The sequence below is a fragment of the Anabrus simplex genome, chromosome 5, assembly GCF_040414725.1.
Source record: "Anabrus simplex isolate iqAnaSimp1 chromosome 5, ASM4041472v1, whole genome shotgun sequence".
Taxonomy (NCBI): Eukaryota; Metazoa; Arthropoda; class Insecta; order Orthoptera; family Tettigoniidae; genus Anabrus; species Anabrus simplex.
This window is the reverse complement of record NC_090269.1, coordinates 295494664-295518736: the sequence shown is the minus strand read 5'-3', so window position 1 is coordinate 295518736 and position 24073 is coordinate 295494664. Positions and strand designations below refer to the sequence as shown.

Here is a 24073-nt window from a genome sequence, read left to right as displayed (position 1 = left end):
TGCAAAACTTTTATTCGCCGATCTTCACAAATAATGTCACCGAATGACAACAATGTTGTTTGCAGTGATACTTGTCCGCAGTCTTCTTTCATGAGGTTCATTTTCCACAGCTTCTCTTCTTGTCACAAAAATTTTAGACCACTCATACACTCAAGTCTGCGAAAGAGTTTCTTCCTCAAACTGTGTGCGGGCCGTCTCAAAATTTCGGAAGGTTTGGTGCTCTCTTTTGTGAGAAATTTGATAATGATGCATTGCGGAACAGACGTGTGCACCTCTTGCTCACTCATGGCATACTGAAGCAGCCCAGCTCTCCATTGTCATTCGCACGCGCAAACCCGTTCTCCAGACACCCCCACCAACATCCTGGCAAAGTCCTGCATCAGAATTATTACTAAAAGCAGCGGTACATTGAAATTCCCTTTTATTTTTGATCTGCCTTCGTACGTATGTACGGTAATTATGGCAGCACAGAATACAGATATTTGATATTCAAGACTAAAATGAGATTAACATATTCAGCAATATTTGGAAAATGTTTTACATAATCATTCGTCTAGCTATGTAAAGACTGACAACACACATACCTTAAAGTCAGCAGAACCTGCGACTAATAGAACATTATTAGGGTGCCAATCAATAGACGTAATGGTTGAACGTATTGGTTTCTTGATATGTTTTGACACCCACCAATCATTTTCACTTTCAAAGTAACAAACTGATATTAAACGGGCACCAGAACCAACAGCAAATTTATTTTCTGAAATTAAAAAGAAAAGAGCATCAAATAAGTACTGTTACAAATTTTATGAGAACACCAGTATGAGAAAACTAATAATGCTTGTGGTAGTACTGAAATTTCATTACCATCACAGCAGCAGTTACTAAAGAACACCATGAATTCCTAAATGTTATATTATATAGTTGAATGACTCTGAAGAGAACAAAATATTTATGAAAGAAAATAGCAAAGTACCTTGGCACTTGCACAAAAAATATTTGAAGTACTGTTATTAAAAAAGGGACGTTTCATCTTTTAAAATCTATTATTGTGCGTTTGGCCCCCTAAGGAGTTGACAGAATTGGTTTTCTTGTTCCTCTAATCTTCCCATAACTTCCCCATTCTCTCACTATTGATCTGTCGTCTTTCTTGTGCCCATGTGTTTTTTCTCGTTGGTTCCTTGGGTGTGAACTTGTGAGAACTGATTTTCTGTCTGTATGTAATCCCAGGAAACTGGAGCTGGAAAAGATGATGATGTAGCAGTCTGTGTAATTGCCAGTGGGTCAATAATACTTCTGCGAGACCCTTTTGGGTATCTACTAGCCAGCGTACTTTGGTGTGTCGGGTTCCAATGACTAAGAAGATTTTCTTGATCAATTATACATCATCCATTCATGCTATAAGTCCACAGAATGTCATACGTGTTTTTCATGTGACTGAAGTGAATTCTTTGGTCAGTGAATAAAGGTTTTCAGAGCTTTTGCACATCCAGAGACCATCTTGGACCTTATGTCCAAATATTTTCCTCAGTATCTGCCGTTCCATTTTCTGCAATGTCTTTCATGATAGTTAATGATGTCTCAGTCACATAGAGTATTTCTGGGAGAATGACTCTGTGGTAGTGACAGAGTTTGGCTTTGGTGGAAAGTGATTTATTGTTGTAGATATTCCACGGGATTGTGTAGACTTTACATATTTTTTCTGCACGGGTTTTGTTGCCTACTCTTTCACTGCCAGTGCTACTGATAATTTTGCCCAAGTGTTTGAAGTAATCCAAGGTTTGGGTTCTTAGAGTCCACATTCTGCGTTTCCTCATAAGAAATTTGGAGGTCAATTTCGACTGCGATCTCAAGAAGCTTTTTGATGGTATGTCTGGCTTCCTTGGGAGTTTGGGTAATTATGCTAGAGTCAGCAAAGACAAAACATTTAGGCTGATCCTCTTACCTATTGTTCCCATATTTATTCCTGGTATTTTTTTCTTCCATGGTTTAATGATCTTATCTAGTACCAGGTTGAATAAGAGTGGAGACAGCACATTACCCTGTTTTACTCCTGTTCTAATATAAATAGGTTTGGAAATTTTGCCCATGAATTTCACTTTAGATGTTGTATCTGTTGGATTAACATAGTTGTTTTATTGTCAACATCATATTGTATATTCAAGTTGGCAAATACAATGGGTGGCTAAAGTTGTGTGTGAATAATGCTCCGGTAAATGCGAGTTATTTTTTATTTTATTTTTTTTGCTAGGGCTTTACGTCGCACTGACACAGATAGGTCTTGTGGCGACGATGTGAGTTATTTTATAGTTTATCTAAGTTTAGTTGATCAGAACTTGGACCCACAGATTCTGTAAGTGTTATGGATGCTATCATCATCATCATCTGTAACCCGATTCATATATATATATCTTCTTCCTGCACACATTGTCCAGTTCAACTCAGTTTATGGATGATGATGATGACTAAACAGACTAATCCTGGCATAAAACATGCGCCCACACAAATCACACAGAATGCATGGAGAAGGGCGGGGTTGTAATTGACAGAGTTTTCTTGCTTTTCGCTTGGCCTCTTGATGTCTACGGCGTTCTCTTTCAAACAAGTTGATAGCGGTGGATGAAGTGTTCCGCCACAGTGAGTGGTCCATTCTTCCCATGTCTGTATATCTATACCAGTTGTCTTCATGACGTGTTTCAGCTGGTCCTTAAAACACTTAAGAGGGGCTCCATGAGGTCTACTGCTGGAGCAAAGTTCACCATAAAGAATTTGGTGGGGAAGCCTGGTATTACCCATGTGGTGAACATGGGCTAACCATCTCTGTTGATGAGCAATAATTGTTGCTTCAATGCTATTTAGCTGCGCTTTGTCGAGAACTGCCGTGTTGGTCACATAGTCCTCTTACTCAATATTCAAGATGAATCTTATTTTCTGTTGGTGAAAGCGATCAAGTTTTTTGATATCACGGCGGTAGAGTGTCCAAGTTTCACAGCCACACAGCAGCGTGGAAATGACAACAGCTTCGTACACCGGTGCATTAACCGTCCGAATGCTGCATGAGCAGCCCCAAATTTTTTTTGCTATTTGTTTTACGTCACACTGACACAGACAGGTCTTACGGCGACGATGGGATAGGAACAGCCTAGGAATGGGAAGGAAGCGGTCGTGTCATTAATTAAGGTACAGCCCCAGCATTTGCCTGGTGTGAAAATGGTAACCACGGAAAACCATCTTCAGGTCTGCCGAAAGTGGGATTCGAACCCACTATCTCCTGGATGCAAGCTCACAGCCGCGTGCCCCAATTCTTTTATCAACGTCTTGTTCACAGGTACACCGTTTAGACAAGATGCTTCCAAGATATGAAAAGTGATCAGCCTGCTCGAGTGTTGTATCTAAGATGGAAATACTGAACTCAGGAAGTGTTAATCCTGGGGCAGGTTGTGCAAGTACCTTCGTTTTTTTTTTTTGCATTAATGGCAAGACCAAAGTGATCATATGCAGTTTTAAAGCAGTTGACTGACTGTTGTAGTTCTGCAGGTGTTAGAGCAGGAGATGCGATGTCATCAGCATACTGCAGTTCCGTCACCCGGGTAACCAGAGTACGTCTTTGTGAGTGAAGTATTGCCAGATTGAAAAGGCCTCCATCAAAACAAAAAATTTAATCTCCATGCCTAAGTTGTTTGCAGATGATTCATGCAGCATGGCAGCCATGTACATGCAAAGAGTGTAGGAGCAAGCACACAGCCTTGTTTCAATCCATGAGTGATTGGGAATGAATCCGATACTGAGTTACCATGAAGAACCTGTCCAAACATGCCATCATGAAGAGCTTGAACTAATTCCACATAACATTTAGGATATCCAAAATGTCTCAATACTTTCCACATAGCAGATCTTGGTACTGAATCGAAGGCTGTTTCCAGATCATAGAAAACTAAATACAGAGGCTGCTGTTGTTCTCTGCATTTTTCCTGGAGTTGTCTAGGACAGAAGATCATATCTGTTGTGCCTCTGGAGGTTCGGAAACCACATTGAGACTCAGGCAAAATCCTCTCCGAGATAACTCTGAGCCAGTTTAATAGAATTCTTGCGAGAATTTTACCTGCAATTGACAAAAGCGATATATATTTCGTATGGAACAAATGATCTACATTATTTAACACAAATATGTACATAGTGAATTAAAAATGAATATCAAGACTTTAGCCAGGAAAGCACTAGAGTTGATGCTTTCATGAACTCTTCCCAAACACCTGTGAAGCTACGCTGTTGACACTCCCGAATGATGTGGTTAATCATCTGTTCTTGAGCTCCGCAGTTGCAAGCAGGTGAATCTAGCCATCCCCATTTGTGCAGTGTTGCTTTGCACCTACCATGACCAGTTCGTACGTGGTTTAGTTGGCACCACGTAGCTCTTGGTAGATCAGTTCCTGGAACATGCTACTTCCCACATTCACTACGATCGCCTTTCTTGAAGATAGTGATGATGGTAGCATTTTTCAAGTCGTCAGGTACTTCTCGAGTTTCCAAAATCAAGAGGATGAGTGTGAAATGTCTAGTCTTCAAGGGTATACCTCTATTTTGTATCAGTTCCAAAGAGATGTTACCAGGACCAGAAGCCTTTCTTGGTTTTAGTTGATTGAGTGCTTTGGTGAAGTCTCTGTATGTAGGTGGAACTGCCATCCACGGTTGTTGGGGCTGCTGAGGGACATTACAAAGAAAGTCCTCAGCAACATCGGAGATACGATTTAGAAGTAAAGAGAAATGTTCATTCCAGCGCTCTAAAATTTCTCAATTATCAGTTAAAATGATGGAGTTGTCAGCAGTCATGATGGAGTTGTCAGCAGTCTTCAATGACCCCGATGAAGATCGAATTGGACCATTTATCTCCTTTATGCCAGCATAGAAGTTTTGCAGGTCACGGGCATCAGATAGTCTCTGCAGCTCTTCAGCCTTTTGTTGCCACCAGTTATTCTTAATTTCCCTAATTTGTGCCTGACATTTTCCTTTAAGTTCCAAGAAATGTGATTTCTTCATATTGGTAGATGGATCTTGAAGATAGGATAGGTGGGCTTGCTGTTCGGCATTGATCAGACATTTAATTTCTTCATTATTTTCATCAAACCAGTCCTGTCTTTTTTCCCCTCACAAAACCAATTGTTTCCTCAGCTGACTCAGTGATGACCTTCTGAAGCTGGCCCATTCCTGATTTGTACTATCACTGTTGACTGGATGACTAGCCAGTTTGTTTGAGATTGCATTTCTGTATTCTGTAGCAATGGATTCAATTTGAAGTTTAGAAGTATCAAATTTCTTTTTGGGCAGGTTGTGGATGGATCTTTTTGGTTTGCGACAGATTGAGATTCTCAATTGGCAAAAAAAGGAGCTTATGATCTGTCCAGCAGTCATCTACGTTTCTTGCTGTCCTTGTAACAAGGCATGTTTTTTATCACATTGCCTGGTGATGATATAATCTAGGATGTGCCAGGGCTTTGAGCGAGGATGCATCTAAGGGGTCTTGTAGCGATTAGGCAGGCGTAACTGAGTATCAGTAATGAAGAGTTCATGTTCAACACATAAACCAAGGAGCAGTAGACCATTTGCATTACAGTTGCCAAGTCCATGTTTTCCCATCACATTGCCCCATAATAGGTGATCTTTACCAACTCTGGCGTTGAAATCACCAAGTAGTAAGTGTTTGTCTCTTAGTGTTACTTTGGTGATGGTAGTGCTCAGCACTGGTCTTTAGCTCCTACATCAGCATCCAAGGTGGGAGCATATGCAGAGATGAGTGTCATAGATTTGGCTCCAGAGAGTGTGGGATTCGGAGAGTCATAATTCTTTTACTGACTGCGGTTGGAGTTAGCTGATAATCATTCACCAATGTGGTCTTCACAGCGAATCTCACACCATGAATGCGGTGTTCTCCCTCATCTTTTCCCTTCCAGAAGATTGTGTAGCCTGAGCTGAACTCTGTAAGTTTACCTTCGCTGGACAGTCTGGTTTCACTTAAGGCAGCAGTATCAATGTTCATTCGTCCAAGCTCATGGGTGACAAGCGCTGTTCTTCTCTCAGGTCTGTTATTGTCTTTCAAATCAAGTAGGGTTCGAACATTCCAGGTTCCTATAATCAAAGTTTTGGTAATCTTCGTTTTTTGACCACATAAGGGGTGACCCGCTGGGTGCGACCTCCCAGCCGCCTGAGAGTGTGACTACCGATGTTTAACCCACATTTTCTAGGGCCTTCCCCATTCAGGGTGGGCAGCGGTGATCCTAAATAGGCCTGCCCAAACAAAGATGCAGGACCGAATTCCTGAGTAGTCACGGGGTCTCGCACATCTGCTGCCAACGTGCAGGTCCGAACTAGAGGCTTCCAGTTTCACCCGAAAACTTGCCTCCACCATCCTTATCACATCACCGTTGGACTTGAGTTGAAGGGAGTAACAGCAGGAAAAAATGCCACAAGCGGGATTTTGTTTAAGGTGGATTGCAACTTGCAAGGAAGTGACCCACACACTATGATCTCGGAACTATACCCTTCGGCACATATGAAATGCGACATGCAGGTTCTAGTACTACGACTGCAATGGATTGCCACAGACTCAAAATACCACTGAGTTGCACCTTCACTGCCAGTCCGTCTGGCATGACCTCATCCGCCTCCACGACCGATGAGAATGACAAAAAGGGGGTTCCTCAGTCTGTTTTGCCATTGGGCCAAAGACACAGATGATGGGTTCCAGTGTCATTTCCTATACTGAGGGGACCATCACCCCACCCAAAGGGGCTCATCTGCCCAAAGCTGTTGGCCCCTATGGGGGGTTGAGTTATTTACCGCCGCTCGACACTCGTCATTAGCTGTTTTTACAGCTGGTTGCCAAGCCAGCTACCCCACCTCCTTTCCCATTCCGGACTTGGGACCAGACTGGACAACGGTGGATGCTATGGAACTATACATATTGGAGCTAATCCTTCTCTACGAGTTAAATTTATGATAATTTTTGTCAGGGTTTAAGCCAGGTTTATGTAAACCAAGGCATCAAGTAGTTTAATGTGCTATTGAGGGGTCACAACACATATACACTGTCCTTGGATTTGATTTGGTATATCGAGTCAAGGTAACTTGAACATGTGGTACCATAGTTACAACATATTACTTGCCTATTGGTTAATTTTACATTAAAAAAACAGATTCGAGTACCTGTGCAAAGTGTGGAAAAGCAGGGTCGTCACGTGCAATCAATCAACAGTAACCAGCCATCATATTTACATCCCAACGTCCCTGGTCGCGCAGTTCTGTATCAATGAGATCCTGGTGGAATCTTTCACCTTGCTCTTCACTTATGGCTCCTAAATTTGAAGGGAAGCAGTCCAGATGTGATACTAAAAAATGAAGCTTTGAGCTCATATTACAATCAACATGGTTAAACTTGTCCAACATGTTTCTTACAATTTATTTGTATTGAGGGTCCTTGATGTTGTGAAGGAATTTTGCCACTACTTCACTGAATACGTTCCATACATCTTCCTTAATTTTGGTCATCATTTCTGTGAAATTTTTGTCAATCATCAATTTATGAATCTGTGGTCCATCAAATACTCCTTTGATTTTTACATCTGATAATGTGGAAAATTTCATTCAAAAATATTTGAAGCATGGGCTTTTGTCTGATGCCTTAACATACTGTTTCATCATTCCCAATTTGAGATGCAAGGGTGGAAGTAAAATTTTTTCACGGCCAACAAGAATTACATTCAAGATATTTTTGGATCCTGACTGAAGCTGCTCTCGTTCAGGCCAATGTACAGTACCCCAATTTTTATTTCGTGTCCTGCTATCCCATTCACATAGGAAACAGGGAAATTTTGTGGAGCCCTTTTGCTTTTTCACCAGCAATCCAATGATCTTCAAATCACAGCAAATTTGCCACACGTGCTCGTGATATTTAATTCTTTCAAGCACCAACTTAAATGTCTCGTTATGTTTTGGACAGCTTTGCAGACTGTGCAAGTGGAATGGAAGGCAGAATGTTGCTGTTTTGAAGCAAAACAGCCATGAGACTTCTTTGGAAGAGTCAATAAAAAGGCGCCAGTAACTAGGATCATATTCTCTCTCTCCCAATTGATGCAGAAGATACTGAACATCCATACAAAATAAAAGTTGATCTTCTTGTGTATAATATTTTTTAAATTCTTTCTCACTATTTCTGTACCAGGAGGAGTACACACTGGTAAGTCAGGTCCATGAGGAACAGGCTGAATAGCTGACAAGAGGTTAGGATATTTAATTTTATTATTTAACTGACAACATTGGGCATACAAAAGTAACAGTCATCATAAGGGTTGTTCTGCTCTTGCTACTGCATGGGTACGGCAAAAGGCATTGCATTTCGTTTGCCCTCATACAGTGACAAAGTCCCTCGACACAGGTATTGCATGCAATATGAGGTGCAAAAATTTGACTTGATCTCAAACTTTGAATTAGAGTACGAAAAATACAGTTTCTTCACAAATGAGTCTATCTGACACACCTTGGAATCAAACACACAAATTCCACAAATGTAGCACAAATTTTGAGGACTTGGATTACAATGCCTTCTGTGCACCCGATTATGGCCTAAAAATATTGATATAAAAGTTTAATGAATAAAGGTCGATTGAAACACAGTTTTCTATATTCACATTAATGCACACATGCACGGATACAAATGAATGTAAAGACACACTAAACGCGTACTTGTTGGGGTAAAGTAAACTTGTGTCCTCATCCCGAGGTGGTGCAGCTCTTTTCAGGCATGCCCTCAATGGAGGTGAGCTGCATGTACCATTTTAATCACATACCAGCCCTCTCGCCATTCTTAAATTTCTGGCAGTACCGGGAAACGAACCCGGGCCCCCAAGGACGGCAGCTAATAACACTAACCGTTACGCTACGGAGGTGGACAAGTAAACTCACGTCCTCATTGCGAGGTGGTGCAGCTCTTTTCAGGCACACCCCCTATGGAGGTGAGCTGCATGTACCATTTTAACTATATACCAGCCCTCTACCATTCTTAAATTTCTGGCAGTACAGGGAATCAAACCTGGGACCCCCAAAACAGCAGCTAATAACACTAACCGCTGCATGTACCATTTTAATCACATACCAGCCTTCTTGCCATTCTTAAATTTCTGGTAGTACCGGGAATCGAACCCGGGCCCCCAAGGACGGCAGCTAATAACACTAACCGTTACGCTACGGAGGTGGACAAGTAAACTCACGTCCTCATTGCGAGGTGGTGCAGCTCTTTTCAGGCACACCCCCTATGGAGGTGAGCTGCATGTACTATTTTAACTATATACCAGCCCTCCTACCATTCTTAAATTTCTGGCAGTACAGGGAAACAAACCTGGGACCCCCAAAACAGCAGCTAATAACACTAACCACTACGCTATTTAACTCTTGCCTTGCGCCAACTTCGACTACTTCAATCACGACCTGAATTTTTTACATTTAAAAAAATTGCGCATTATACATATATGTTTTCATTTGTTTCCGGTATTGCGCTTTTTACTATATTTTTTTTCCCTTCACAATTCATAATTACTTATTCAATTATATTGAATTATATTATATGTATCTATATATACTTACATTCCCGCGACCAAAGCAAACACTGGATCATTAAGCTATTCTTCATTTTACGTTGGCGTTTAAAACCACAGTGCCTGATATTGAATATATCGCGCTGATCACCGGGAGCTGGCAAGTTACTTCAATTAATCTACTCATCTTCAGCTTCAGTATGATTATGGATCTTCATATGTGTTCGATTGTGTTATGACTTTGTGCCTGACAGTGTACACAAGCTAGCTCATTTAACCATTCTCCGCTTTTCATAAACATTATAAGACTTTGCCTAACACTGCGTGTGCCATACTGCTATTCAGAAAATTACGCACTGTTTCTTTTAAGTGACTTACATTTTACTTGTTCTGAATTTTACAGTGTCTACCCCCGTCATTTTTAGATCGCCTCTTCTATTGATCCGGAGTGAACTTGATCTTTTATTTTCTTTTTCCTATGCATTGTTTTTCACGTTATAATCGGCTGATGATGACCTGGACTAGGGTCGAAACCGGTACCACTTCTACTTATTATTAAATAAGAATGTAATCACTGCATTTCTTATTCTTTTGTATTGAATAAGTTGAACCTATTTATTTATTATTTCAATTTTAACTGTGATACTTTTCAATACAGAACAATGAAATTTTATCTTTAAATGTCCAAAGAACGTTTTTCATTTCAATTTTAACTGTTGCAAGAAAGAAGGTTTGTTTTCATTGCGTGTCTGTTTTCATTTTAATATGTAAGCATGTTATAGAGCAGTGGTTCCCAACCTTTTGCAGCCTATTTCCCCTTTCTGGAGGTTGACTAACACCTCTCGCCCCCTTTCCATTTTCATTGTATGCCTAATTTTAATCTGAAGTAAAGTGTAAATAATAAAGCAGTTTTATTATTTTGAATAATTTTACTACCGTATACAAAAACAACCAAAAGCAGTTTTATCCCTTCACTCTTAAATAAAATAGAAAAAATTAAAATGTACATTTTTACAGTTGTTTTAAGAACAAAGAAGTGAAATAATGAACTAAGATCATTGACGAACATTTAAAAACAGGAGCTCATGTTTTCATTTTTAAATTGGAATCTGGAAAAACTGAGAACGTTGAGAGTTAAAATTTGAAAAAATAAATGAACATTTGAAAACTTTGTTATTGTTTTATTTTACCTTTTCAATGGATGCCTTGTTTTTGGTGGATTTCAGTTAAACCTTGAATATCCGGCTTTATGTTCAAATTCAGACGCAAGTCTCCTTTGAGGCAAATGTCCAAATTATTTCTTTGTTTTGTGAGGAGCTGGACAACAGAACTAAATTCTTTTTCAACTAAACATGGATTTTTTTGCTATTGGCTTCACGTCGCACCGACACAGGTGGGTCTTATGGCGATGATGGAACAGAAAAGGGCTAGGACTGGGAAGGAAGCGTCCGTCGCCTGGTGTGAAAATGGGAAACCAAGGAAAACCGTCTTCAGGGCTGCTGACAGTGGGGTTTGAACCCTCTATCTCCCGAATACTGGATACTGGCCGCACTTAAGCGACTGCAGCTATTGAGCTCGGTAACTAAACATGTGTGGAAAATTCTAAGTTCCCATGGAGGGAATTAGATATTTTTCACCAATAGAGCATGTCAAAAGCAGAACAGATGTAAGGCTTTTCAGGCGTTTGCTCTATTAACCAGCGTTTCGTCTTAGGTCTGACACTAGACTCATCAGAGTGGGACGTGTTAGACCCTACCCACTGACGCTGGGGTGTATGCAGGTGAACTTATCAGAAGCCCGTTATAAGAGGCACAGTCTGATAACTGCATATGGAAGATAAATCTCCACAATGGAATTATTGCCTGCCTAGCAATTCCGAATGGAAAATTCTACGTTCCCATGGAGGGAATTAGATATTTTTCACCAATAGACCATGTCAAAAACAGAACAGATATAAGGCTTTTCAGGCGTTTGCTCTATTAACCAGCGTTTCGTCTTAGGTCTGACACTAGACCATTTTGTCAAAACGTTTATCCGAAGATGTTCCATAATCGGAACGAAACATGTCCTAGAGATTAAGCTGGATTATATCATGTAATTAATAAAACCATTATATAGAAATTGACAAGTATTGGAAGGTGAGAATCTCCTTATAACTTAACCTTTGTTGTAATACCCCATTATATTGGAATTACACCATGTTACAGTAAAACTGTCATGAAGTTAGACTTGAATGAATGTGGACACGTACAGTAATTACTACAGTTTAGCACTACCGAAACACAATGCACAATTTTCTAATAATAGCCTACCATATTACCATATGTAGGCTTGGGATTGGGTTGTCTCAGCATCTACCTTGTTCTGTTTTTAAGTATGCTGCGCCCAGACATACGTGAAACAAGATTCTAGTTTGTGAATATTTTGATGTCTGCTTTATTCTTACCAAGGGGTGACCACTTGACACAGGTTGCAGCACGATTGATACGCAGTAAGACTAGAGTAGGTTTCCATTTTCCATCATCGCCTTGTGTCCACACGTAAGCATTCCGGTCCTGAAATAAAGTAGTAAATTGAACCATCAATACATTTCAGTATGTTGCTTTACAAATAATATATTTATTTGGCAATGTTGACACAAATGATCACAATTATTAGTCAAGCTCCTTGGCAGAAAGATCAGCATAATGGACTTGGTTCACAGGGTCCCAGGTTCGATTCATGGCCAGGTTGGGTATTGAACCGCACCCTCCCTAACTAAAGGACACACATAGTGAATCACGACCATCGTAGGGAAACAAATTTGCTGTGGATCCCCGATCAGGAAGGGCGAAATACATAGCCCTGAACTGAAAACGTTATTCTCCTCAAACAATTAAAGCTAACAACTAACACTACTACGAGTAAAAATCCGTATAAATGATAGATGAGAATTTATTGTAATGTAACGTAAATCAAAGGGATTAATTAGATGAAATAACCAGTAATAATAACAAGGTAATACATACATATTCGGCGTAAGCCCAAAAGATAATCGTACCAAGGTCTCGTGACCTTATCTTTTCTTACATGCACAGGGCACAGTTACTCTTGAGATTATAGCATTTATTTCACCACTGACCTCGCTACTAAAAACTGCGAGCTGAATATCATTAACTCAATCTTTATTCAATCTTTCCTTCTGCGAGGAACAGAAACGCAATTTCAAGCGTGGGAGTCATTTTCAATATCCACCTTTTTCTTCTTTAACAATACCCCTCACATATCGATTCCCACACACCAAGGAGCAGATAAAATAATAAAGTGATTAAATCAGAAAACTGCCAGAGCAAGGAAATAATCCATGAGGGGCAAAGACAATGCTCCATGGAGCAATGAACGCAAAGCAAAACAATAACAGAAAACATGGACCTGAACACGGCCATGAAAGAAATAAACCAACATGGCGAGCTCCAGGTCGAAAACAACTAGGATGCACACCATACAAAATAAAGACTTCGCACCCAGGAGAAAAAGAGGCGCGATAGAGAAAAAAATAGGCATAAATTCAACAGACCGATACATCATCTTGGCACTCAGCTCATTCAACTACACATTCATTCAATCACGCGATCCTTTTGCCCCCAAAGGCAAATAATTCCGGCAGATTGGTGCGAGTAAATAAAATCAGTGCAGTTCAACATTTCATCAATAAGGTCTCACGTCAATAGTAGATATATAGCCCACCTAGGGCAAGTGACAGTAGGACGTTTGTGACCCCACGGTCACGCGTAGATCGATCACCTACATACTGCGTACGGCTAGAATAGACCTTCTGGCCGACACACAGACCATATCTCCAAATAATGGCAAAATGTTTCATCGAGAAATTCATTTAAAATAAACAGACACCAGATTTTGACGCACCACAATCACCTACACAACTCATAACACATGCCATTCTCGCCTCGAGTACCAAGATGGACTTCGGTCGGCCATAATAAAAAGAAAGATAATACATCAAATGATATAAATTTAAAACGATCGCATTACCGTCAATATCATTCGTCGAAGCATGCAAATGATGCAGTAGTTTTGCATAGATTTAAACTTATAAAACCACCATATGAAAAGCAGAAAAGCCGCTCCTGTGTGTGTGTGTGTGAGACACATCTCTTCCTTCCCCAGCATAAACAGCCCAACATTTACTTCAAGGAGAAGATATTAAAAAGGTCACGCTGAGAAAAGATCCTTCACGCTCGCGACAGAGGGAGCTGCCCTCTGTCGACAGAAGGTTGAAATACAATAACTATTGGAACAGCCAGATACCTACTCTTGGAGTCATCGGTATAATCACAGTAGAAACCATGCTAAATTAGCATGTTTCAGTATTTTAATCTTAAGTGGTCAATTACCCTGGCTCGGGGACTGGGTATTAGTGCCATCCCCAACATCCTTCACCTCATACACCGCACATAAAGCACTGTTCCACTACATTAATACACAGTTTCCCATACATAGCAGATACCGCCCACCCTCATCAGAGTTTCTGCTTTGCAATAGACGCATTAAATTATTATCACAATTAGTAGAAGCATGGAAATTAATATCAGCATTCTGAATCTAGCCCACTAAAAGAAGTGCTATAACCTGTCACTGATGCAGCATATTTTACAGTCATATGAACAAGAGAGGAAAGAGCAAGGGATTATTGTACAAAAGAAATAAGACAGGCTGCTATACTTACAATAGTAGGATCATGGGTATCAATTAGGTTGCATTCATTATACCATTAGAATAGAAATTAAAGAAGTGGCTACACAATTTAATTATGAAAAATCAGTTTTTTATTGTAACACTCTGTTCAATAACCTCTGCAACAAGCCAGTGAGAAAACGTGCAAATGAAATTACCATATGTAGGCTTGGGATTGGGATGTCTCAGCATTTGAAATAAGATATACTAACACATTCCTGGAATATATGAGGCCAAAATACAGAAAAAAGTGACACACTCAGCAAAGACATAGTCAGAGCCAAGAGTTCAACACCAAATATACTGACAGGGAAAATTCCTTGTCCTACTGTGAGAAATTACTTGAGAGAAGCTCTGTGTATTATTTTGCTGTGTTTTAAGTTCCAATGTTTGAAAAACATTGATCACACTTCAACATTGATCATTCCCCTAACTGTGAATAGGTACCTATTATAATTATCCAGCAGAAGGGAGTTGGTTATACTCTAGAATATAAAATAACTGGACAACTCAAACCAATGTTTACTCTTCTTCACATTCCTGTTTAAATCAATAATAATAAATCAGCCAGGCTGAGTGGCTCAGACAGTTGAGGCGCTGGCCTTCTGACCCCAACTTGGCAGATTCGATCCTGGCTCAGTCCGGTGGTATTTGAAGGCGCTCAAATACGTCAACCTCATGTCAGTAGTTTTACTGGTACGTAAAAGAACTTCTGCAGAACAAAATTCCAGCACATCGGCTTCGAAAACCGTCAATAGCAGTTAGAGGGACGTTAAAAACAATAACATTACTATTTATCAACAATAAATCACATATCATTCCCAGTTCATAATTACGTTCATTACAAATAAAATGGTACATTTAAACAGAATTTGCTAAAAATGAGCTTTTATTTATTAATTTTGCACGAGTCAAAGAAGACCAGAACGGACAAAATGAGAAAAACACCATTCTGCCTCCAAACGAGGACTACAACATTTCTGTGCTTGATATTCTACATACGCAAGAGGAGAGAGAGAGATGAGATGCGAAAGAATGAAGAGGTTTGGGGAAGAGAAGAAAGGCCTAGAAGCCTCAAGTTCTATGCAGCCCATAGTTGGCCAAATTCGGAAACAACAATAACAACAACAAAATCTCATGTTGAACAGGAAAGGATTGTTGGACAAACTGGAGGTCCAGGAGAGGAAGATCTTGATAAAGATACTAGGACCAATCAAAGTAGATGGCGAGTATAGAAGGCGACCAAAATCAGGAGCTATAGAATTTGCAAAAACTAAACAAACAAAAAAATCTATGAATCTGCCATATGCAAGCTTTTACTGGGATAATGAGCTCTTTTCCTGACAGTTTTCGTTGTGCATCTTGTAACCTCTCCAAATATTCAAGATACTTCTTTGTGTGAATCTCATAAGCCTTGTTCTACTGTCTTGATAAAAATCAATAAATAAGTTGAATGATTGTAACATTGATAAAGTAAGTTCAGTGAATAGCATTCAACAGTACTGTTTCCAAATCGAGAGCCAATTACTATATTATGTTTGGAATATTTCTAACAACTCTATCAAAACATAATTACATTCATTACAAATAAAATGGTACATTTAAACAGAATTTGCTAAAAATGAGCTTTTATTTATTAATTTTGCACAACGAGTCAAAGAAGACCAGAACAGACAAAATGAGAAAAACACCATTCTGCCTCCAAACGAGGACTACAACATTTCTGTGCTTGGTATTCTACATAGGCAAGTCAATAAGTATCTGCAATTTTGCTCTAATTGTCTTTAGGTTAGCTGTAAGGCGTTGTGTGCTCATCAGCTGCTAGATGGCACCTTTGTCTACATCTGTGGTTGGTTTCAGCGTTATCAGATCAGTACAGCTTGCACTGTTGCCACGTAAAGATGACTGCGCCACTCTCTGTTTGCACCAAGGAAGAATAGCGTTCCGTGATTATTATTTATTTTTTTGTGGTCTGAGGGTGTATCAGGAGCGGAAATACATAGAAGACTTTCAGCACAATACAGGGGCAATGTTTTGCCACAGTGACATGTTTACCAGTGGATTCAACCGTTCAAAAGGGGTCGCACGAGCGTAAAGGATGAGGAAAAATCCAGGCGTCCATCTGCAGCCCTGCCAATAGGAAGCGTGCACAATACTAGTAACAGAGCGCTCTGGCAGAGTTCCGAGAATTAATACGGTGAGAGTGCGTTCCGCTGAAGTGAAGACTTACGTCAAAGTTACGGCAAAAAAGTATTGCCGCATCTTGTCATCAAGATATGAAGTAGTGCTATGGAAGTTGTAATATAATATGGGTTTGAGTTCATACACTTCCAAAATAGTCGCAAGTCAACAGTGAATAAAGCGCAGAAACTAGTTGACAGTGGCCATGTGTTACAAGTTGAAGAACGACGAACTATTTCCAGTTGTACACTGTACCCCATTGTCGGCAGCCCTGAAGATGGTTTTCCGTGGTTTCCCATTTTCACACCAGGCAAATGTTGGGGCTGTACCTTAATTAAGGCCACGGCCACTTCCTTCCCACTCCTAGGCCTTTCCTGTCCCGTTGTTGCCATAAGACCTATCTGTGTCGGTGTGACGTAAAGCAAATAGCAGGAAAAAAAAAGAAAGAAAGAACTACCTTCGTCATAAGACAGACGAGTTTTAGCCAAAGCCCGTACAAGGTTACAATTGAGGTAAGTACGTTAGCTCATTATTGTCAAACATACAGTATTATATTTTACATTTTAGTTTTATGTGATTCTGAGAAGTCTGTAATACTTCGAATTTTTATTACAGCTTGACAATCAAGCCCTTTTTTTTTGCTTGTTGTTTTAAGGGGCCTAACATCGAAGGTCATCGGCCTCTAATGGAACGAAATGAACGACATCAGATGATGATGATGATGCTTGTTGTTTAAAGGGGCCTAACATCGAGGTCATCGGCCCCTAATGGTACGAAATGAAATGACAACAAAAAATTCAAAATCATCCACTTACCAAAATAAAAAAATCGTCATGAAGGAATGGATGGACATGAAGCAAAAAAAAACTACAACAAAAAACGAGCAAACAAAAAAATAGTGGATCCAACTCATAAAAGAAAAGGATCATAAATAACTTATTAATGACCAAGGGACCACTCAAAGCACAATCCTGAATCGAGGATGCGTGATGTCTAAAGGGGTGCAAAATCCACATCTAAGGCCCCACAGAATGGTACATGACACGAGTAAAGTAGAACCATGGTATTTGTCATGTTGGGGTACTAATCAAAAGCAGCGAAGGCTCACGGTGGTCCACAAAAGATGGTACTACACACAAGTACTGTACTTCGTACAGGTAACGCAGACCTATGGTGTTTCTCACACAATGGTGCCACTCATAGCCAACACAAACCGATAAGGTTCCTCACCTAGGTGTACTAACCACAGGGACTCACACTATCCCGTGGTGTTCCTTAGTGGGTACTAATCACAGGCAACGCAGACCCACGGTGCCGCTCATATAGCGGTAGAACTCACAGGCAACACCCAGACCCACAGTGTTGCTCATATGGGTACGACGCACGGGTACTGGAAAACCACAGGCCAAGCTCATGGCTGCTACTAATCACAAACCTATTTCATACCTAATATAGTGGTACTACTCGCAAGTACAGGCAACCTATGGTGTTCCCCGCGTGATGGTACGAATCAAAAGTAGTTTCATGGTTCTAATTCAATCATCCCTTGGTCGCCCCTTTTAGTCGCCTCTCACGACAGGCAGGGGATACCGTGGGTGTATTATTCGTCCGCGTCCCCCATCCACAGGGGGTAAAGAGAGAGAGAAAAGAAGAAAGAAGGGATCTGTCACTTCAAAAGATGAAGTAACGGGCAAAGAAAGGCAAGGGCCACGAAGGGCGTGAAAATGAAAGACTCCCTAGGCCTCGAATGCTCTAATACCATCGGGGCCGGAAAAGAACAAGAGTTGAGTAAGGGAGGTCGGACAGGATAGACGAAAGTGAGGAGCCTGGCACAAGTAAGTGGAAGCAATGCCAGGACTCGGCTAAGGGCCCTGGTCGCCAATCCACACTCCCAAGTTGAGAGCCCCTTGGGCCCCTTTTAGTCGCCTCTTACGACAGGCAGGGGATACCGTGGGTGTATTCTTCATCTGCGTTCCCCACCCACAGGGGGTAGTGTGTTTGGTCCGCGAGAGGTATTTTATTTCCCTTAAGTCCAGCGGCAAGCCGGTTAGGATCCCCCTATCTGCCACCTGAGACGCGCCACGTGGGAGTATCACACCTCTCCCCTGCTACGCCAGCGTAGTAGGTTCGTGGATTCTGATTCAGGATTTAGTAAGACAAATTTGTCGCAAGAGTGGGGAAAACCAAATTTGAAAACAGCTGGTATGTAATATTATCGCTGTTAATTATGTAATAAATTTAAGTGCTCACAATATGATTAATACAGTGTAGATTTTATATCTTCTACGGCCTGTAAAATATGCAAAAGGGAAGAAGGCTGAAGATCTATTTCCCAAGAAGAGTGCAAGAACTGACAAGGGTGCTGTTATTACCATCGATGAACTAGGAAAAACAGATCTAGATAATTCGCCTTGGACTGAAATGATGTGACAGCGCATACGGCCTCAAACTCTATGCGACAGATGCAGGAAGTGTTCCATGATAATCAGATCAACAATAAAGGCCTATGGCCCCCTCATTCATCTGATTTAAGCAAATATGACTTATTTATGGGGAAATTTCGAAGGAAAAGTTTACCGGAATAATTCTCGAATTGCAAAAGAATTAAAAATCAAAATTATGAACACTGTGGGTTCCATCAGTGTCCATGAACTGCAAAGTGTGTTTCAAAATCTCATTACAAAATGTGAAGCTTGCATCGCAGCTCAAGGAGATCACGTTCAAGATATTCTGTAAATATTGGTGAGTTCAGTTTCATTTACTAGTTTATTTGTTTGCTTTATTTATTTATTTATTTATTTACACTGACTGAGCAAATGTCATGGGATAGCGGAGCACTGATGCGCAGGTGTGTTGTCTGTGCACCACACGGCCCTTGTGCCAGCGGTAGTTGTATAGGAGACCTTGTGAGCCGTGGCTGTGCATGTGACAGGTGTAACATGGAACGTCGTCATGAGCTGACACCGTTCGAATGGGGTATGGTGGTCGGTGCCCGATGGATGGAAAGTGCGATTTCAGAAGAGGTGCGGGAATTCGGCTTCACACGATCAACCGTGTCCAGGGTGTATCGTGAATGGTTGAATGCGGGTGTCACCGTCCACAACAGACAAACGACCGGCCGTCCAGCCACCCTCGATGACCATGACTTGCGACATCTGAGACGGATTGTCAACAGTGACAGATGGGCAACCGTGCAACAAATCATGGCTCAATTCAACACAGGCCGTGCTAGAGATGTCTCCCAGTGGACAATCCGTAGGAACATGGGTTCTATGGGGAATGGGAGCCGGCGCCGCACACTGGTGCCACTGCTAACCCAACGTCATCGGGCACAACGACGTGCATTTGTCGCCAGTCACCAGGGATGGACACTGGAACAATGGCGTAACGTGATATGGTCGGACGAATCACGATTTCAACTGCACCATGCCAATGAGAGGCACCGTGCATGGTGCAGACCACATGAAGCGATGGATCCCGCCTGCCTCGAAGGTGTGGTCCAGGGCGCTGGTGTCTCTTATGATCTGGGGTGCATTTTCCTGATATGGAATTGGCCCCCTAGTTTTTCTGGAAGAGACTTTGAATGGTACGTGGTATGTTGAGCTGCTCGGAGACCATCTCCACCCATTTTTGGCCTTCCAGCTCCCAGACGGTTCGGTGTTTCGAGATGATAACGCACCGCCACATCGCTCCCACATCGCCCGGGAGTGGTTCCAGGAACATGCAGCGGAGGTCCAACAACTGCCATGGCCTCCCAGGAGCCCCGATATGAACCCTATAGAGCATATCTGGGATGTCCTGGAACGCAGGCTCCGTGCCATGGATCCTGCACCTACAAACAGATCAGCATTGGCGGCTGCTCTGCAAACAATTTGGTGTCAGCTGCGTCCAGAGGACTACTAGGGACTTGTCGACTCACTTCCATGGCGTCTCACTGCAGTTCGCAGGGCCAGAGGAGGCCCCACACGCTATTAGGTGACTATCCCATGACATTTGCTAAGTCAGTGTATTTATTTATTTATTTATTTATTTATTTATTTATTTATTTATTTATTTATTTATTTATTTGTCTTGGCATGTATACAGCTGGTGAGTTCAGTTCTGTTTTGTTTAGTTTCTATAGGCGTAACTACGTTGCTTCTTTGAGGAGACCACGTCTGCTCGCCATTACGGGCACTGCACCTGTTGTCACCGCTTCATTGCGCTCCTACGCCTCAGTACTCCGCTGCTTCCTGTGCATCACTGCTCACTATGAGGAAACTGATGGATGAACAGGAGCAGGCCCATGGGTCCAAAGCCAACATCATCATGAAGAAATCTAAGCAGTCTGCTATAGTGACAGCAAAAGTTAGGCTACAATTTAGGTAACTTCTAAACAAGGACTCTAACAATAATTCTAAGCAATAATCAAGGACCTCCTTTGACTGGGACAAGAGGTTGAATTAAAAGGTAAATAAAACTTGTAGTTTTAAAGATGGCTGATATGCTACCATAATCACAGCCATGGATCTATAGTTTTATGTGAAATATGAACCTCAGGAACAAACACCTCAAAAAGATCAATTGCATCGGCTGGTATTTGAACTGTGGCCACCTTGGACAGATTATCACTTGGATCATGCCCCTCTGAGAAGTTAAGTAAACCTGACCTCTACAGCATTCTAAAGAAACCTAGCATCTTTTGCAGCTCTCAAAGCAAACGGCGACAGTCAGATTTAGACTGTCGTGACAAGTAATGAGACAGCACTAGGTAAAGGTAATATTCAGTGATGCTGCATTATTGTGACATCTTGGAAGTGCCCAGTCCTATATCAGTAGTGATCTGACATCTTGAGAGCGAGTGTTAACACTGCATGTGCTGGTCATGGCAAGGCAAGATGAATTATTGGCTCTCAAATGGCTCATTACAGTGACAGCCAGATTGCCATAGTTGTATATCAGAAATTAGAACCCATTACTGATACCATGAGCAAGAAAAGACTAGAGTACTTTGGCCATACCCTGAGACTGCCAGATTCATGACTTCTGCAACAGCTAGAGCAGTACAATCTTGCTTCAAAAAATACTACAACTGGATGCAGATGGATAAAATAAATTAGAGAGAATTTGAAAGAAACTGGCCTTATACTGGATGACACTATGGATAAGAAATAGTAAACACAACAATTAAAAATATTACTTTCCACTTTACACACACAAAGAAGAAAATCCCAAATACAATAGTCTCTAAACAAGAAAGGGCAAGAATATCACATGTATGAAGAAGTACTGGGAGGACCACAAGGCTCGGACAGTTCCTACCAAGAAATCGACAAACCAAAGGATTGATTAAAGTGATCCAATGTGGTCTCAAATGAAGAAGAATCATTTAAAAGCTAACATGCTCTTAACATTTGTAGGTTAGTTAGATTTTTGGTTATGAATTATGTATTTAAATCCTCAAAGTCCAATTTAAAGAGTATCTTCTATATTATTGTTTCTTAACTGTTTGGTTTGAAATTTTTTTTGAACAAAGGCAATCTTAACTTACCACAGCACAAGTCACAATTCGATTGGTTTTAGGAGCCCAATCAATTCCAGTGACTCGAAGATCATGCTGATTCAGAATGTCCAACAACTTCCAATCATTATCCAATCGCTGATATATATGAACCTCATGATTATTTGGAGATAAGGCAACTTCTGCAACAATACAGGACAAAGCAATTTGTAATAATGTCCCTTCAACTGAAACATAGACTAAGTCTTAAAAGTGCACACTAATTGTCTTATTTTGTATCTTACAATCACCATAAGAAAGTAGTGTCTCTCTGTACATTTCTTTTCTTGCAATTTTAAAATGGTTGATAGTACACATCATGCACAGACTACATCCATCATTTTTTAACATTTTGTACGTCTGACATTGAAAAGGCATATGACAGTGTCACAAGGAATTTGGTATGGAATACACTGAGAGAGGCACAGATTGGGAATGAAACAATACAGATGGTAATAGCATTGTATCAAAATTGCAAATGCTGTGTTAGAACCACAATGGGTCAAACTGAATGGTTCAGAGTTGAGACAGGCTTAAGACAGGGAAGTGTATTGTCTCCCTTACTCTTCATTATCATCATGGATAGAATTCTACATAATATCAAGGAGAAGATGATGGGCAAGCAAGTAGAGTCTATGCTCTTTGCTGATGACATTGTAGTTTGGGGAGATAATGAAGAGGACGTACAGACACAAGTTGATTTATGGAATAAGGAGGTAAGACATTTTGGAATGGAGATTAGTACTGCAAAAAGCAAGATTTTGATCATGACGAGAGGTAACAGAAAATCCAAGGGATTGATAAAAATAGGAAATGAACCTCTTGAACTAGTGAAATTTTTTTAAATATTTGAGCAGTGTGATGTCAATAGATGGAAATTTGGATGGAGAAATTGATTTAAGAATACAGCAGTCTGCAAGTTTCTACCAGTGTGTGAAAGACATTGTATGGAACAAAGATATGCCAATGACGTGCAAGAAGGTTTTATACTTGTCCTATCATAAACCTATAATGACCTATGCTTGAGCAGCCTGGATGTTGACTAAGCAAAACCAAAGTAAGATACAAGCAGCTGAAATGAGGTTCTTGAGGAGCATACAGGGAAACAAGATGAGATAGAATACGAAATGAGGAAATAAGGAGAAGCATGGGAGTGTGTAAACTTCAAGAAGAGATTGATATAGCAAAGCTAAAATGGTTTGGACAAATGATGAGCATGCCAGGAGAGAGAATACCAAAGAACATTCATGGATACAGGGACTGGAAAGAGGCCTAGGGGATGGCCCAGAATGAGGTGGAGAAGCTTTGTTGTGGACTGTATTGCAAATAGAGGAGTCGATAGCAATAAAGTACTAGAAGAGGAAAGGTGGAAAGATCGAGTAAGGTACACTACACTTTGGTACACTACCCTACCCAGAGAGAATCTGGAAAAGGGAATGGATGAAGAAGTCTGACATTATGATCAAATCAAATAAATGCAAAATGTGCCAAACTGCTATTAAAAAATGTATTTCAATTTTGTGAAACTTGCCAGTGTTAAGAATATATACCTTGACATGCTGAAGGGTCCCAACAATATACTAGTCATTCCATACCAGCTTGGGCAGAAAGGGTAATATTCCAGTGTACCTCATTTGTATTTTCACAGAGTTCTGGAAGAGGTATTTGTTGAAAAAATAGTTAAAAAATAATAATTCACAGAAACAACTTTTCCCACGAGTACATTCTCATGGTTACAATGAAAAGTATGCAGGAACTTGCAGTATTTTAAAGTAACTGTGATGGAAATTTCATGGTAATTTTATTTCTACGAGGATTATTTTTTAACTAAGATCCAATCGGCTGTAGCTTTGTAAAGTCGGTGTGCCTGTTGAAATGTGCACATGTGCTGTCTCCCGGCATGCCTTGGGCATGAGTCAACACCAGTTGCAGTCTTAACAGTTGTGTATGGTTCGGTGTGGGCAGTCGAAATGTTTCAGATAACTAAGTGCCCCATCAAGTGTGAAATGATGTCTATGATTTGATTTTTTGTAGCAAG

General features: G+C 40.7%; 1 protein-coding gene across 2 annotated transcripts in view; it reads right to left on the bottom strand.

Moving 5' to 3' along the window:
- Arpc1 (Actin-related protein 2/3 complex, subunit 1A) overlaps positions 1-24073 on the bottom strand; it is a 246348-nt gene that overhangs the window by 143811 nt on the left and 78464 nt on the right. For both annotated transcript variants that reach the window (XM_067147448.2, XM_067147447.2), the window contains exons 3-5: positions 22027-22178; positions 12028-12136; positions 585-757 (exon numbers count right to left, since the gene is read on the bottom strand). In XM_067147448.2, the coding sequence (XP_067003549.1) occupies positions 585-757; positions 12028-12136; positions 22027-22178 (434 nt within the window). The remainder of the gene's footprint in view (positions 1-584; positions 758-12027; positions 12137-22026; positions 22179-24073) is intronic.